This window comes from Gopherus evgoodei, unplaced genomic scaffold (assembly GCF_007399415.2).
Source record: "Gopherus evgoodei ecotype Sinaloan lineage unplaced genomic scaffold, rGopEvg1_v1.p scaffold_40_arrow_ctg1, whole genome shotgun sequence".
Taxonomy (NCBI): domain Eukaryota; kingdom Metazoa; phylum Chordata; order Testudines; family Testudinidae; genus Gopherus; species Gopherus evgoodei.
Window position 1 is genome coordinate 2236245 of NW_022060061.1, and position 15777 is coordinate 2252021.

General features: G+C 59.6%; 1 protein-coding gene across 4 annotated transcripts; it reads left to right on the forward strand.

Annotated features, from left to right (window-relative positions):
* Positions 1-483: 483 nt before the first annotated feature.
* STX10 (syntaxin 10) lies at positions 484-14261 on the forward strand. Of its 4 annotated transcripts, none has more exons than XM_030546121.1 (8): positions 484-560; positions 1272-1441; positions 3063-3157; positions 3713-3775; positions 4275-4391; positions 4934-5040; positions 5453-5547; positions 11496-14261. In XM_030546121.1, the coding sequence occupies exons 1-8, from the start codon at positions 526-528 to the stop codon at positions 11639-11641; spliced, it is 828 nt and encodes a 275-aa protein (XP_030401981.1). In that variant the 5' UTR covers positions 484-525; the 3' UTR covers positions 11642-14261. The 4 variants fall into 4 exon arrangements, with proteins under 4 accessions (XP_030401981.1, XP_030401982.1, XP_030401985.1 ...); XM_030546122.1 differs by lacking the exon at positions 11496-14261 and adding an exon at positions 6028-7324; XM_030546125.1 differs by lacking the exon at positions 4934-5040.
* Positions 14262-15777: the final 1516 nt, after the last annotated feature.

Below are 15777 nucleotides of genomic sequence, written 5' to 3' on the forward strand. Positions count from 1 at the left end.
AGGGGCTAGAGGGCGGGGGGGCGGCTGGGAGTCCGGACACCTGGGTTCTGTTCTCAGCTCTGGGAGGAGAGTGGGGGCGGGGTGTGTGTGGCAGGACTCCTGGGTTCTAGCCCTAGTTTGGGGGGCGGGGATAGGAATAGGGGGAGGCCTGAAGTCAGGACTCCTGGGTTCTATTCCCAGTTTCGGGAAGGGGGCGGGATCTGGTGGTGGGGGATGGGAGAATCCGGACTCCTGGGTTCCTCGTCTCTGCTCCCTAGCTCGGTGTGGAGCAGGTCAGGGCCGGGAATTCGAGGTCAGCTCAGCCTTATCCCCACGCCCCATTTCCTCCATGGAGGGTTATGAATGGGCGGAGCTCCGCCCCCCGCAGCTGCCGCCTGCCCGGCTGGATCCGCCCCCCCGTCCAGGCAAGGCCGCCCCGCCCTCAGCAAAGGCGGGGGTCGGAGTTTCGGCGGGGCTGGGCTAGCGCCGGTCACATGGCGGGGAGCGGCGGCGGCAGCCGGCGGAGCGGGGGGCCGGGGCGGCAGCATGGCCCTGGAGGACCCGTTCTCCGCCGTGCGGGGGTGAGTCGGCCGCAGCCCGCGCAGAATCGCCCCCCCCTTAAAATGGGGCTGAAAATAGCAACGGGACCCTGTGCAGAGAGCCCCGCTGGGGAGCCACCTCGCCTCTGGATCACCCCCCCTTCCACCCCTGGAGAACCCCCCCCGCTTCCGTCCGTCCCCCCCGCCCCTGGAGCGCCCCCCTTTCCGGCCCCCCCCGGAGCACCCCTCCCTTGCCCTGCCCCGCCCCTGGAGAACTCCCCCTTCCGCCCCCTTTCCGGCCCCCCCGCCCCTGGAGCACCCCCCCTTTCCGCCCCCCCCTGCAGTAATCCCCCTTCCGCCCCCCCCCCGAAGAAGAGACATCTCCCTTCCCTTCCCTTCCCCCCTCTTGGAGGAAGAGACCCCCTCCGCTGCGGGGAGATCCCTTCCCATCCTCCTGTGGGGTGAGGGCTGAGGGCTGTTCCTACCGGATTTCCTTGCGAGGGAGACCAGACAGCAAGTGTGAAAAATCGGGACAGGGGTAGGGGGTAATAGGAGCCTATATAAGAAAAAGACCCAAAAATCAGGACTGGCCCTATAAAATCGGGACATCTGGTCACCTAGTGCTGAGATGCAGCCACCTCTGGGGTGGGTAGGGGGCTGAAGAGGAGCCAGACAGGGTTTGGCAGCACAGGGCCGTCTCCCTGGGAGTCTCCTCACTAACCCCTCGCCCCCCCCGTGCTCTGTGCCCCCCAGGGAGGTGCAGAAGGCTGTGAACACGGCCCGGGGGCTCTACGAGCGCTGGTGTGAGCTGCTGCAGGAGACGCATGTCGTCAGCACGGAGGAGTTCGACTGGACCACCAACGAGCTGCGCAACAGCCTGCGAAGCATCGAGTGGGACCTGGAGGATCTGGAGGAGACCATTGATATCCTTCTGGGGCTGGGTTCCCCTGGGGAGCCCCCCATGCCAGGCCTCTGCCCCGCTCCCCGTGGCGCCCTCTGCTGGGAGTAGTCAGGAGAACCCCTAGTGCCTGGCCTCTGCCCCACTCCCCATGGCGCCCCCTGCTGGGAGTAGTCAGGAGAACTCCTAGTGCCTGGCCTCTGCCCCACTCCCCACGGCGCCCCCTGCTGGGAGTAGCCAGGAGACTCCCTAGTGCCTGGCCTCTGCCCTGCTCCCCACGGCGCCCCCTGCTGGGAGTAGCCAGGAGACTCCCTAGTGCCTGGCCTCTGCCCTGCTCCCCACAGCGCCCCCTGCTGGGAGTAGCCAGGAGAACCCCTAGTGCCTGGCCTCTGCCCCACTCCCCATGGCGCCCCCTGCTGGGAGTAGCCAGGAGAACTCCTAGTGCCTGGCCTCTGCCCCACTCCCCACGGCGCCCCCTGCTGGGAGTAGCCAGGAGACTCCCTAGTGCCTGGCCTCTGCCCTGCTCCCCACGGCGCCCCCTGCTGGGAGTAGCCAGGAGACTCCCTAGTGCCTGGCCTCTGCCCTGCTCCCCACAGCGCCCCCTGCTGGGAGTAGCCAGGAGAACCCCTAGTGCCTGGCCTCTGCCCCACTCCCCATGGCGCCCCCTGCTGGGAGTAGCCAGGAGCTCCCCCACCCACGATGCTCCCTACTGGGAATAGCTAGGAGACTCTGCCCCCGTGCCAGGCCTCTGCCCCGCTCCCCACGGCGCCCCCTGCTGGGAGTAGCCAGGAGACTCCCTAGTGCCTGGCCTCTGCCCCGCTCCCCACGGTGCCCCCTGCTGGGAGTAGTCAGGAGACCCCTCCCCCATGCCAGGCCTCTGCCCCACTCCCAATGGCGCCCCCCGCTGGGAGTAGCCAGGAGCTCCCCCACCCACGATGCTCCCTACTGGAAATAGCTAGGAGACTCTGCCTCCGTGCCAGGCCTCTGCCCCGCTCCCCACGGCGCCCCCTGCTGGGAGTAGCCAGGAGACTCCCTAGTGCCTGGCCTCTGCCCTGCTCCCCACGGCGCCCCCTGCTGGGAGTAGCCAGGAGACCCCCTAGTGCCTGGCCTCTGCCCCGTTCCCCGTGGCACCCCCTGCTGGGTGAGTTCAGGAGCTCCCCCACCCACGATGCCCCCTACTGGAAGTAGCTGGGAGACTCTGCCCCCCTGTGTCAGGCCTCTGCCCTGCTCCCCACGGCGCCCCCTGCTGGGTGAGTTCAGGAGCTCCCCCACCCACGATGCCCCCTACTGGAAATAGCTGGGAGACTCTGCCCCCCTGTGTCAGGCCTCTGCCCTGCTCCCCACGGCACCCCCTGCTGGGAGTAGCCAGGAGACCCCCTAGTGCCTGGCCTCTGCCCCGCTTCCCACAGCACCCCCTGCTGGGAGTAGCCAGGAGACCCCCTAGTGCCTGGCCTCTGCCCCGCTCTCCATGGCGCCTCCTGTTGGGAGAGTCCGTGGGAATGAAGGGAAATCCAGAGAGCTGTTTGGTGACTATGGGCTGGCTGGGGCCTCGTCCATCCCACCCACTCTCCCCCCTCCTGTGCTCCCCACTCCCACGCCCAGACTCTGTCCGTGCCCTGCGCACTGGGTCCTTAGCTCGGGCGCACGCATTGTGGAGTCGAACCCTCGCAAGTTCAGGATCGAAGCCAGCGAGCTGACGGAGAGACGGGCCTTCGTGAGGCAGATGCGGGACTCTGTCAAGGTGGGGAACCCCTGCCCCTAATGCATCAGGACCCCGTGGCGTGTGTGTGTTTGTCTGAGGCACAGGCTGCCCCCTGCTGGAGGAAGCTGGGAACTCGGACCTCCTCTGAGTGTGTGGGGTTCTGCTGCCCTCTAGTGGGGCACAACAGCTAGTGCAGCGGAGGGACCCTAATAGCTCAGGGAGGAGGAGAAACTGAGTCAGGGATCATGGTTTCCAACAGGTAGTTTTGAAACTCGGTGTGTGTATTGGACAGAGCAATGGGCTGGGAGCCAGGACTCCTGGGTTCTATCCCCAGCTCTAGGAGGGGAGTGGGGTCTAGTGGTTAAGGCAAGGACAGTCCAGGTCACCTGGGTTCTGTTCTTGGCCTTTCTGGCTGACCATGGGGAAGTCCCTTCCCTTCCCCCTGCTCCCATTTCTGTCTGTGAAGCCGATGGGGAGGGGGACCCCCATGGAAGTGCCCCGGGCTGCTGCTCTCACAAGCCCCCCCTCTCTCCCCGCAACAAACCCCTCTGGCTTCAGACCAATCTCATTTTTAACCCCTTCCCTCCATCGCAGGAGATGCGGGATCACATATCCAGCCCGTCAGCCCTGGCCTTCGCCGAGCGGAAAAACAGAGAGGTACCTGGTCCCGTCCTCCCTGAGCAGCAATGGGAGAGCTCACGGGAGTGGGGAGCACCAGCCCACAGCACCGCCCAGGCCCCATTGAAAGCCCTATAGCCCATCCCGTGCCGCTGCTGGGGGAGACTGGAGTGGTGGCTGGGATCCTCCATCCAGGGACATAGCTGCCCATGCCTCCTGGGCACTCTGCAAGGTGCCTGATCTCTCCCCTGGGGGGTTGGCTGGTCCCCATGGTGCATTTGGCCCCGCCCCTCTGGTAATGAGAGTCTTGCTATGTAGGGGATGGGCTGACAGCAGGCGGAGGAGGCAAATGTGGAGTCTGCATTGCCATCCTCCAGATCGGAGCCGGTGCCCCCTAGAAGGGAAGGGCCTCCTGTCCCATTCCCCGCCCCCCTGAGCCAGCCAGTCTCCATCACCCCCCTCATCCCGAGTCACTTGCTATCCCTAGCGGTCAGTGGCCTGGATTGGTCCCAGTCAGGGCTCTGTTGTCTCCCTGCAGATGCTGATTGGCGGTGGGGCCAGCCAGAAGCCCCCCCCAGAGCGGTACGGGCAGCTGCGGGAGGAGCTGGTGTCAGCCAATTCCCGCTATATTGAGGAGCAGCAATTGCATCAGCAGGTGGGGAGCTGTCAGGGGCCCCAGGCAGGGGCTGGGGGGCTACGAGGGGACAGGGATACGCCCTGCTGCATCCCTAGTCACCCGGATCAGGAGGAACACAGTGTCTTCCCTTCCAGATCCCTGCCCTCTGGATCAGACCCGGGCCCGTCTCCAGCAGTGGCTGGCACCGGCTGCTCCAGAGTAGGATTCCACCCTTCCAGACCCCTGTAGTGATCAGCTCGGGGTGGCAGGGATCGGGGGCTGTTGCCTGACATCCATCCACCCCATCCGAGAACCAGATCTAAAATTACCCAAGCTGCCACCCTCGTGCCCTCTGTGTTGGACCGCCTGCAGCAGGGAGTTCCACAGCCCCACAACCTGGGGATTAACCCTGTGGGCTAGCGGTTGCAAACCTTGAGGGGGTGGGGGCAGCAATTCCTCCCTCCCCCATCCCAGTTCCCTTCTCCCACCACCGTTCTGGTCCGATCCAATCATCCCCCTCCCCCATAACGGGACGCTGTCGCAACGACCCACTGGCTTTTCCTGCCTCCCTTCCCCGGCAGCTGATCATAGACCAGCAGGATGAGCAGCTGGAGCTGGTGTCAGGCAGCATCCGGGTCTTGAAGCACATGTCGGGCCGGGTCGGAGACGAGCTGGACGAGCAGAGCTTGTGAGTGGGGTGAGGTGTGGGGAGACCTGCTCACGGGCCTGGGAATGGGACATGAGGTCTTTCCCCACTAGGGGACACCAGCCCCAGATCTGAAAATCCCTCCCATCTGGCCCCACATGTGAGGTGAGGTTGGCAGGTCTCAGCCCAGTTCTTAGAGGGATGACAGGTGCCTGGAGGAGAAGCCCCACCAACCTGGGGACAGTGGAGGGAGGGAATGGGACAAGCCCCCTCCTGACACCTTGGCAGGGGACTGAAAGCGGCAGTGACTGGATCCCCCGACACGAGAGCCGGGCAGGCATGTTAGTGTGTGTGTGTGTGGCGGGGGGTGAGGTGTTTCCATGTCTCCTGGCTTGACCACAGCCCCCCTGGGTGGGCGCTGCACCCTGATGACAGCTTGACCCTGGCTTGGCAGGATGCTGGAGGAGTTTGCCCAGGAGATGGATCACACCCAGTCCCGCATGGACGGCGTGTTGAAGAAGATGGCCAAGGTCTCCCACATGACCAGCGGTGAGGAAGACGCCGGGCAGGGGGAGATTTTTCAAAGCACCGAGGAGACTTAAAAACCTGAGTCCCCTTCCTGTCTCTGGGAAGGGAGTGGGGTTCAGTGGTTAGAGCAGGGAGGGGCTGTGAGTCAGGACTCCTGACTTCTATCCCCAGCTTTGGGAGGAAAGTGGAGTCTAGTGGTTAGAGTCAAGGAGAGCAGAGAGTCAGGACTCTTGGTTTCTATTCATGGCCCTGTGTGACTTTTGGGGCAAGTCCCTTCCCCTGCCTCAGTTTCCCTTCTGTAAAACAGGGCGGGGAGCAGGCAGGTAGTGATCTTTACTCCTGGGGTATGTGTGCAGGTGGGAGGGAGGTTTCTTTAATGTACACCAGGCAGCCTAGAGGTACCTAGTGTCAGTGCTTAAGCCAACCCCCGCCCCCCCATCTCAGAATCACCCCTGCCACCCCACACTCACTGCATCTCCCCCTGTGCTTCCTCCTCCCCAGACAGGCGCCAGTGGTGTGTGATCGGCATTCTGCTTGTTCTCCTCATCGTGGTGCTTATCCTCTTCTTCACTCTGTAATCGGCTGGCCAGGACTTCGGGGGGGGCACCACTCTCCTGACTAGCCCCCGCCCCCCCCCAAGCCTTTGCTTCCACATCAGGGGCTTGCAGTCAGGTACAGGCTGAGGGTGCCCCAGCCCTGTAGGGGGCAGTAGCAATGTGCTGGAATGGGGGGCACTTCTGATCTCTCCCAAGACTTGGGAGGGAGGGGAAGCCAGTTCATTGGTACCTCTGCCCCCATTCTGCAAAGCCAGGAGGGGGACGGAGAAGCAGCTTGCCCGTGCCATGTTCCAAGATGGGATGGGGCAGCACAGCCTGTGCCACCAGGACGCGCTGTCTTATCACACCAGCTCCCTGCCGCCTCTTCCAGGTAGACGGATTCTTACTAGCATGGGATGCAGACTCAGCTGTTAATACTCTCCCATGCTGGGCTGGCGCACTGGGTGCTCTGTGTGGTTTAGGGGGATGGTGACAGCTGCCTTTTAGGGCTCCCCTGCCTTAAAGCCCAGCTGTGCTTTGCCTGGCTGGCTCCCTGCCCCTCCCTGGCGGGGCTGTCGCTTGTTTTTTGTACGAAAAGCCAGAATAATTCCTCAGGCAGGTTTTCATGTGAAGAGCTTTCAGTTAAAGAAATTGGGGGTCATGTTGCTGGATTTTTGCTGCCTTAGCAGGGAGGAAGAGACCTGATGGTCGGTTTGTTGTTAATTATTTGTATTATGGTAGAGTTGTGAGGCCCCCACGGTGCTTGGTGCTGTACAAACTGCTGGTGCCTCTGCCGCAAGGAGAGAGTGCAGTGCATGTTGGGAGATATAGTCTGGCCAGGGAGCAGGGCCCATGGGGGAAATAGGGGCATGAGACACTCCTGTCTACAATTCCCATGATGCACTATGGCAGCTGAGCTGCTGGGAGAGAGTGCAGTGCATCATGGGAGATGTAGTCTGGGCAGGGAGCTTGGCCCACAGAGGAAAATGGGGGTGGGAGGGGCTCCCAGCTGCAACTCCCATGCTGCAGCCCAGTGGCTCTGCTCCTGGGAGTGAGCACAGTGTGTTATGGGAGATGTAGTCCAGCCAGGGAGCAGGGCCTGTGGGAGGAAGTAGAGGCACAAAGGACCTCCAACTACAGCTCCCATGTGACGTGGTCCCAGACGCTTGTGGCCTCGTAGGAACCTGAATTTCTAATGTTAAAAAAAAATCGTATTTTTTTAAAAAAACTTTAAATAAATGCACAATAAAGCAGCAAAACTGAGGACTGTAGCCCAATTTTTTGTCCCTTTCAAGGCGCCTGGTTTTTGTCAGTGGCTCCATGCGCTGAGATGGGGCCGGCCTTGGGAGCTTTTAATGCTCAGTCCCTGAGGATCTTCGCCATGCTCTGAAAATCCCCAGCACATGGGACTCACCCATCCCTCCACGGGGTAGGGTGACCAGACAGCCAGTGTGAAACGTTGGGATGGGGGTGGGGGGTAATAGGAACCTCTATAAGAAAAAGACCCCAAAATTGGGACTGTCTCTATAAAATCAGGACATCTGGTCACCCTACCACTGGGCTCAGTGGGGCCAAATCCCCAGCTGCTGTAAAGCGGCATTGTCCTACTGGGGTCAATGAGACTGCCCTGATTTACACCTGCTGAGGCTGTGACAGCCACAGTTGTGCGTCAACATCTGTGGTGTGGCTCTGTAGGGGGCTTTAATCCAAGTGCCTCCTTGGCTGTTACACCAGCTGGGAATCTGGCCACTGGCCGCCACACCCTGCCTCTCACCTGCCTGCCTTCCCAAGTGCTGCCTGGAACCGGGCCGGGCCCTGAGAACACAGCAATCCCGCAGGCAGAGCCGGCCCAGAACACGGCAGCTCCTCTTGGGGGCTGGGTTTGGTCCCTAAGGGGCACAAGGAGAAGATACGTGGGGGCAGATCCCAGGCACAAGGCGTGTCTGGATGCAGGCCCAGCGCTTGGAATTGTGGTAACCTGCAGGGTTCTGGGTGTCTCCTGGGGGATGTGTCCCTGCCCCCCAGCCACACTCTTCTCTGCAGACAGGAAGGGGGCCCAGCTGACAGAAGCAGAAATGTGAATGGCATTGGCGTTGGAGCAGCTGAATGAATGGAGACAGCTGCTAACAAGGCCTAGGCGCCTGCCCCCCCCCACCGCCAAAGGCTGGATGAGTTAGCGTGACTCTTGGCGGCGGGGGGTGCTTTTAAGCCACAGGGGGGTCAACTTCTCATGGTGCTACCCCGGGGGGAGGAACAGGCTCAGGTGCTACAATGAACAGGCACATGGGAGTGCCCCAGCAGGGGGCTCCCTCTGCTCTGTCTCCCCCTGCAGGGTGCAAAGGGAGCTGCAATGCCTTCTCCCTAGAGTTTCTATCTGGTGCGTGACTAGCCCGAGGCGGCTGTGTATACGGGCACTGCGCTGCGTCAGAGGGGCAGGGGGTGATGCCTGGACACCCCTCCAAAGATCCCTGCCTCTGCCTGTGACGGGGTGTACAAACCCCACACTGGGCAACATGGGATTAAGGGATTATTTTGGGCCCCATCTCACAACACCTGCAGCAAACGCTCCATCTGCTGGAGGAATTAAAAGGCAGGGCATTAGCTCGTGTGGGTGGCAGAGCAGAAGGGGAGCAGAGCAGCAGGAAGCATAAAGGCTCTGACCCACCCCAGAGAGGGAAGGATGCCATGGCCCTTGGTAGCTCCCCCTCCCCCTTACTTATTGGGGTTTGGATTTCTCCGCCAGGGGAAAGCCTTGGACTCAGCTGACTTTGCAGGGGGGATGAGAGGAAAAGGTCCAGGGAGAACAGCCTTAAGCAGCCTTGGTTGCCAGATCACTGGTAGCCCAAAGGGCCCTGTGTGGGAGCCGGTGGAGTGGGTGGGCCCGGGCTCCCCTCCCCACAACCTCTTTGGCAGTCAGGTGGCAGCCATGACCACTAGGACCCGCTCCCCAACCAAACCCCAAGTGAGGACTATTACAGTTGGATGGCACCTGCTCCCACCTGGGAAGGGGGAGGGGGGGCTGGGAAATCAGCCCCCACCCCTGCCCCAAAGCCATGTGCTGCTTTTCCTGGGGTATCTGAAGCTAAAGAAATCTTTGACAATAATGGGGGGTTTTATATTATCTTGTCACTGCCCTCTGCATTACACCACATTTTGCAGCATTTTACAATGGAAATTGGGGTGGGGGAGCATTGGGGAAAATTCAGGGCCTGAGCCAGAGTTGATGAGTCTTTCTGTAATCTGCTAGAGGCTCCAGCTGAGTGGGTGGGTCTTGTCCCACCGGGTGCTGCCCCCCTCGCAGCTGAGATCAGAGCCCTCACGTTGCCAGGCGCTGCCCCCCCAGCTGAGATCAGGGCCCTCGTCCCGCCAGGCGCTGCCCCTCCCCGGCTGAGATCAGGGCCCTCGTCGTGCCAGGCACTGCCACACACACCCCTAGCTGAGATCAGGGTCCTCGTCCCGCCAGGTGCTGCCCCCCCCCCCAGCTGAGATCAGGGCCCACGTCACACCAGACACTGTGCAGAGTGGATGGGGGGTCGCTGGGCTCTCCCAGCCTGCTGTCAATCTGGAGTCACTCCCTTGCAGCCAAGGGCTGGGTGTGGTGTGCACCAGCTCGATCCTGGCTGTGCATATCGATCTCGGCTGTCAGTGCCCCAGGACCCAGCTGGGACCCAGTGTGGCCGGCTCTGCACAAACAGGGGAGGCAGCTGGCTGCCCTGATGTGCTAACTAGCCAAGCTAGCCCGCAGGGGGGGACAGAGGGCTGGCTGCAGGGGGCACAGGTGCGCCCCCTGCTGGAACCCTGTGGCTGCACAGCCAGGAGGCTGGGGTTCGACAGGTATGGGGGGTAGACATGCCACGGGGAGGATTCAAGCTTTGGGAAGCCGGCCGGGCGCTCCAGCACTTACCCAGAAAGTTAGGGGTGATGTGATCACCTCACACGCGCCCCCTGGTGGCACCACCTGGCTTGGCTGCGCTGCCTCCGAACGTCAGCTTTGCTCAGAGCCGGGACCTGAGGACGAGACGCCCCCTTGGCGAGGGGGCTCGTTGCTTAGCTCCTGAAGAAGACAAAGAACCCCCCGAGTCCCTCACATCCAGCTCTGGGGTTACTGCCGACGAGCGGCCCCCAGGCAGGGAGCAGGGCTGGGGGATGGGGCAAAATAAACTTGTGCTCCTCATGCTGGGTTATTCTTCATGCTGGCCCTGGGCTTCAGCGGCTCCTGGCCAGCAACACCCTTTTGTGCGCAGCCCATTTCCCTGCCTCTGCATAAAGCCATACCCCACCACCAGCTGGCCTTCTGGTCAATGACCTGCCCGGACGAGGTCCCTCCCTTGGGAGCGGCTCTTCAGGGACGCATCAGGCCCTGCCTCCCCTTACCGGGGCCAGCCAGCCCAGGACACGTGACTCGACTTACCTGGGGAACAACTCTCAGATAACAGACAACTGGTCAATCTAGCAGCCCAAGGGTCAGCATGAGCCAAAGGCTAGAGGCTGAAGCTAGCCCAGTGCAGACTGGAAATCAGGTGTGAAATTTTTAACCAGGAGGGTATTTAACCACTGGAGCAACTTACCCAGGGGCCTGGTCGAGTCTCCAGCCCTGACAATTTGTAAATCAAGATCGGATGTTTCCCTAGAAGATCGTCCCATAGTTCAAGCAAGAATTAATTCAGGGAAGGCCTCTGGACTATGATCACAGAGAGCCCCTCTGACTTTTGAATCTGTCCCCCATGCTAGCGCCATGGTCTTACAACCTAAATAGGCAAAGGGAGCAGAACGATCCCCTATTTTAGATGGGGAAACTGAGGCACAGAATTGGCCAAGGAACTGACCCCAGCTATCTTGAGTGCCTTAACCACTACTCTCCAGCTGTTGGCAAATGCCTGGGGTGTGCATGTGAAATCAGGGTAGAAAATAACCAGCCGGGTGTGCAAATTTGTTACAAACCTTTTTTTTTATTATTATTATTAACATTTCTGAATTCCTCTTTTTTAAATCTTTACAGTAGTTAATGTGCAATTGTCGATACTCTCAGGTCACAGGAATGAGGGAGTCACAAAAATTTCTTGGCACTTATAACACAGAACAAATACTGGCATTATTGGGGGGGCGGGGGCAGGGTTAGAGTAACAGCAGGGGGCGCTGGGGAGCAAAGAGTGAGTTACATTAAAAAATTAAGTTTTTTTTGTTTTGTTTTGTTTTCCTCTTTGTAAGTATGTTATGACAGGGCGGCAGAGACAGGGGATGGGGGGGGGGCGGGGATGCTTGAGATTATAGAAGCTTCTTGCATGAACTGAAAGCACTTGGAAGGCATCCATGCTGCATGGGCAGGCGCTTTGAACAATCAGGCATTTAGTGCTTTTTAAAGTGTAAATTAGAGAGGGTTTTTAATACGGTTTTTTTCCCCTCGATTTGTTTGTTTGTTTTTCTTTGAAAAAGAAACGAAAACCGAGGAGGATGGGAACAAAAGGGAAACCAAAGCAACCAACCAAAAAGCTGCGGAAAAACCCAGGTGCCGCTTCCCAACTCAAACGTGTGACGTGAAGTCCAGATTGGAAAGAAAACTCAAACAATCATGTGAATAAATTTGCCAGCTCAGAAAAAAAAATCCCATTGCCGGAGTGGGGGGGAGGTGGAAGGCTTCCCACTTGAACCTGGAGTGGGGCAGGGGGGGCAGATTGCCAGGTTTCCAGCACGGCTAATTTGGGGTGAAAAGGGGTGTGGCAAACACACTGCAGCCTGGGTGGATGAGCGTGTGGCTAACATCCCATTTCCAGGCACAGATCTATGGCAGGGGCTCTCCCTTGGCTCCTGGGAGAGAGTCGGGGTGCAGGGGTATCTGGGACTGCCAGCACGTTGCATCAGGAGAGATCTCCTGAGTTACAGTGTCAATGAGGCTGGAGCACCAGGAGCACACTTGGGGGGTGGGGAGGGACAACACACACCCATCTCAGTCCTCTCGGGGCTGGCAGGGAAGGAAGGGGACCAAAAAAAAAAAATTATAGCCACAGAAAGTGAGACCTGCTCCCATCTCAGTTCCGGTGTCAATCCAGAGTCACTCCTCTGAGCGCCAGACAAGCCGGAGTCACTCCATTACAACCAAAGCATCAGCAGCGGACCTGCACTGGCGTAACCCAGCTCAGCTACAGGGGGCTGTGGCAAACCCATTCCCACTGGGCCCCCCGCCCCAGAATCCCGTCCCCTTGCATTATAAACTAAAGCCCAAGTCCTGACAGGCATTCACATGCCTAACTCCCCTGGGAATTAAAAATTTAACTCCAGGAGCTCGGACTGAAATCTTGTTTCCCTTTTACAATATTAAATCAAAAGGCCTGTTACCGGGGGCGGGGGGTGTGTGTGCAGAGGGCCTGGGAATTCCACCCTGCCTAGGGGCCTCCCCAGGTGGTGGAAATAGGGGGCAGATCAGCCTATTCTGTACCTCCCCAGGCCTGAAGCGGGAGTTAGAGCAGCCTACAGGCTGCTCTAATTGACACTGGAGGACAAGGCAAGGGAATGGAAAGGGGGCATAGAGCTTGGGCCCCCACCCACACGGGGTTAAGTTTGATCCACCAGCAAGGACAAGCCCAGGCTGCCCCTCAGGCCGAGGGGCCGGATTCTGAGCTGGCGCTCAGGCATCAGCAAAAGGAGATCCGGGCCCATCTCTGCTCCTGCCTCATCCACCCCACCACTATTCCCTTCCCATCAGCTCCTCCCCACCGACCCTCACGCATTACAGGCCTAGATGCTTCAATCTCTAGGTTCCCATCAACATAGGTTAAAACCCAGAGGGGAGTTCATTTCAAAAGACATCCCCCTCCACCCCCCCAGCCCCATACTGATGCAGACAGCAACAGCGCTACCAGGTGGCCCATCTGGGGAATAGCAGCATGCAAACCCCTCTCTCTGGCTCGGGCTGGGCCAAATCGATTGATGGGCTCAGAGATGAGTCTGGTCCCCGTGTCTGCGCCAGGCGGGCGAGTGGGAGTGAAAGGGCTAAAGGAACATTATCTGGGAAGGGTCCGAGGCCGGGCGCAGGAAGGACGCCACCCCTCCTTTGCGAAGCAGAGACATGTTCATCTCATCACACGGGAGAAGGCTGCCACCTGCCACCCCCACAGTAGGAGCCAAAGGGAAAAGCTGGGAGCTGAAGCTCCAGGCAAATGGTCCCCAAACTACAGACACACCAGCCACCCTTCTGAATCTCCCCTCCGCGTCCGAAGCCCTGGGCTGAGATCACACCAGATGGAAGGGATCCCTGCTGTGATCTAGTGCAAGAACAGGGATCGGGGAGATCCCAGAAGCAACCCCCACCCTAGTCACCAGATCCGGCTGCTCTTCCCTGACACTCACCACACTATGTGCCCTGCCACATCCTCACCACAAATGCTGTCAGCTCGCGCTGCCCTTATCCCCTGCTGGTCACCAGGCTGGGCCAGTACTCCCTCCATTTCAGTATGTGTGGGGGAAACTGAGGCACGGAGACCGAAGGGACTCCTCCCCGTCCCAAAGCTGGGAAGAAAACCCAGGAGTCCTGGTGCGACGGCCATACCTCCAGAGCTAAAAGCAGGAGCTGCTCCAGCTTGTGGCAGATCGTCTGTGGACCAGGCACACAGAGGGGGTTGCAGGGGGCACATAACGCATGCCGATCCGCAGCTTTCACTGGCCCCCAGTCCCTATCCACCCTGTACTGCCCTGCTCCGGTCACGTGACAGCTCCCATCCTGCATGTGTAGAGCAGATCCAGCCCCAGGGGCCTGCGTGGGGCCATCCTACAAGTGCCCCAAGAAAGTGACAGAGCCTCACATTTCTACCCGACGCCAGCGGCCTATTGCCAAAGGTGCTGGCAGAACAGGCCCGTCCACTGGTAGCTGCGTTATTCAGGGCCCTAGGTCAGGGAAGTTGGATCCTGCCCCACTTCCTCTTCAGCTGGGGGGAGGGGGAGAGATTTATATCCTGGGCCAAGGAATCTGTCCCAGTCAGCGTAAACAAACAAAACATTACAAATTAACAGCAGCCAGGCAGGCAGCGCGGCGCAGCGCAGTGGGTAAGGCACTTGGCAAAGTCAGGAGAGCTGGGTTCTGAGCGGGAGCGTTGTCTACTGGTTAGTGCTGCGGGAAGTGTAGGGGGAAGAGAAAGACAGGACTCCTGGGTTCTATTCCCGGCTCTGGGAGGGGAGTGGGGTCTAGTGGGTTAGAGCTGGGAGCCAGGACTCCTGGGTTCTATCCCCAGCTGAGTGGAGGGGAGGGGTCTAGTGGGATCCAGGACTCCTGGGTTCTATTCCCGGCTCGGGGAGGGGAGGGGAGTCTAGTGGGTTAGAGCAGTGGGAGCTGGGAGCCAGGACTCCTGGGTTCTAGCCCCAGCTGATTGGAGGGGAGGGGTCTAGTGGGATCCAGGACTCCTGGGTTCTATTCCCGGCTCGGGGAGGGGAGGGGAGTCTAGTGGGTTAGAGCAGTGGGAGCTGGGAGCCAGGACTCCTGGGTTCTAGCCCCAGCTTTTCTACTGATTCCTCCCGGTCCTGGGACAAGACACCTCAGTGTCTCCCTTTCTCCGTCTGCAAGACAGGGAGGGTCCCCCCACAACCCACTCTGAGATGCCTGGACCTCAAGCCCCTGCACAGAGGCTCTGGTGAAGTTCGCCCCCTGGTGGCCTGACTGTTACCACACAGGAATCCTACACCGCCTGAATGCAGGGCTCCAGGCCAAACGTGGGACAACCGAGAAAGTTGCGGGGGGAAGGAAGCACCCCCCGGGCCTGACTGTCCCCGCCTGATGGCCAACTCCATGCCCCATCCCCCACCGAGAGACAAGATGGCTTGCAAGTAAATTCAGTGCAGGGAGCTAGGCAGCTGCTGGGAAAGTTCTACCCAACCTGTCGGTGCCCCTCAATCGCGACCCACAGCCCTGGGCTCCCCTCAATCCCCACCCTCAGGGCCCCTTTGTAAGGACTAGGGAACGTGCTTCAGATCACCATCAGAGAGGGGCGAGCTCTCAGCCTCAGGTGCTGCATCTTTCTAACCACCTGGCAGGAAATTCCCTCCTCCTCCCCCCAAGGGGGAAGGGAGATTCACAAGATCCCACTTCAATCCCCCTCAAAGCCTGGCCACCACCTCAGCTGACACCCCAGGGCATTGAGCTGTAGCCCCCCAGAGCTGCCGCAGCCCCCAGCATGGCCACTACCAGACTCCATGCTCTAAAGACATCCACAGCGGTGACACACTTCTGCCCTAGACCCCCAGGGCAACCCACACCCTCTGGTAGAGGAGAGAGACTGGACAGCTATAGGGGAAGTCAGCTATTTCCCATCACCTGCAGCCTGCTCCCTGCTGGACAAAGACTGTCAAACAACATAGGCCAAGCTAAAAAGGTTTTGGAGTTTTTTTTTTAAAAAGTTTAATTCTCACACTTGTCTAGAGGGTTTTGTTACCCCAGCTCTAGGCTCTGTGTTTTCTAGACTATTTTAATCACTCTGGGAAACAGGATTTTTGCAGGTCTGGTTTCAATATTTGAATCTCGTGACCTCCCTCCCCTGCGCGGAGGGGAACTCAAAGTGAAACTAAAAGTGACCACGAAGCAAATGAACCAGCACAACTCTCCTGAGACAGGGCGGGCTGGGGTTAACGTGGGCAGCGTAGGAAGATCTCAGTTCTGAGCCTTAGGGACAAGAAGCAACGGGCTTAAATTGCAGCCAGGGCTATAGAGGTTGAACGTTAGGGAAAAACTTCC

What these genes read in the sequence shown, in the direction of transcription:
- STX10 (XM_030546121.1), top strand. Translation starts at nt 526, where the DNA reads ATGGCCCTGGAGGACCCGTTCTCCGCCGTGCGGGG. An exon ending in GAGCTGGACGAGCAGAGCTT is followed by an intron (nt 5,041 to 5,452) that starts GTGAGTGGGGTG and finishes CTGGCTTGGCAG; the next exon opens with GATGCTGGAGGAGTTTGCCC. An exon ending in GGTCTCCCACATGACCAGCG is followed by an intron (nt 5,548 to 11,495) that starts GTGAGGAAGACG and finishes TCTTTGAAAAAG; the next exon opens with AAACGAAAACCGAGGAGGAT.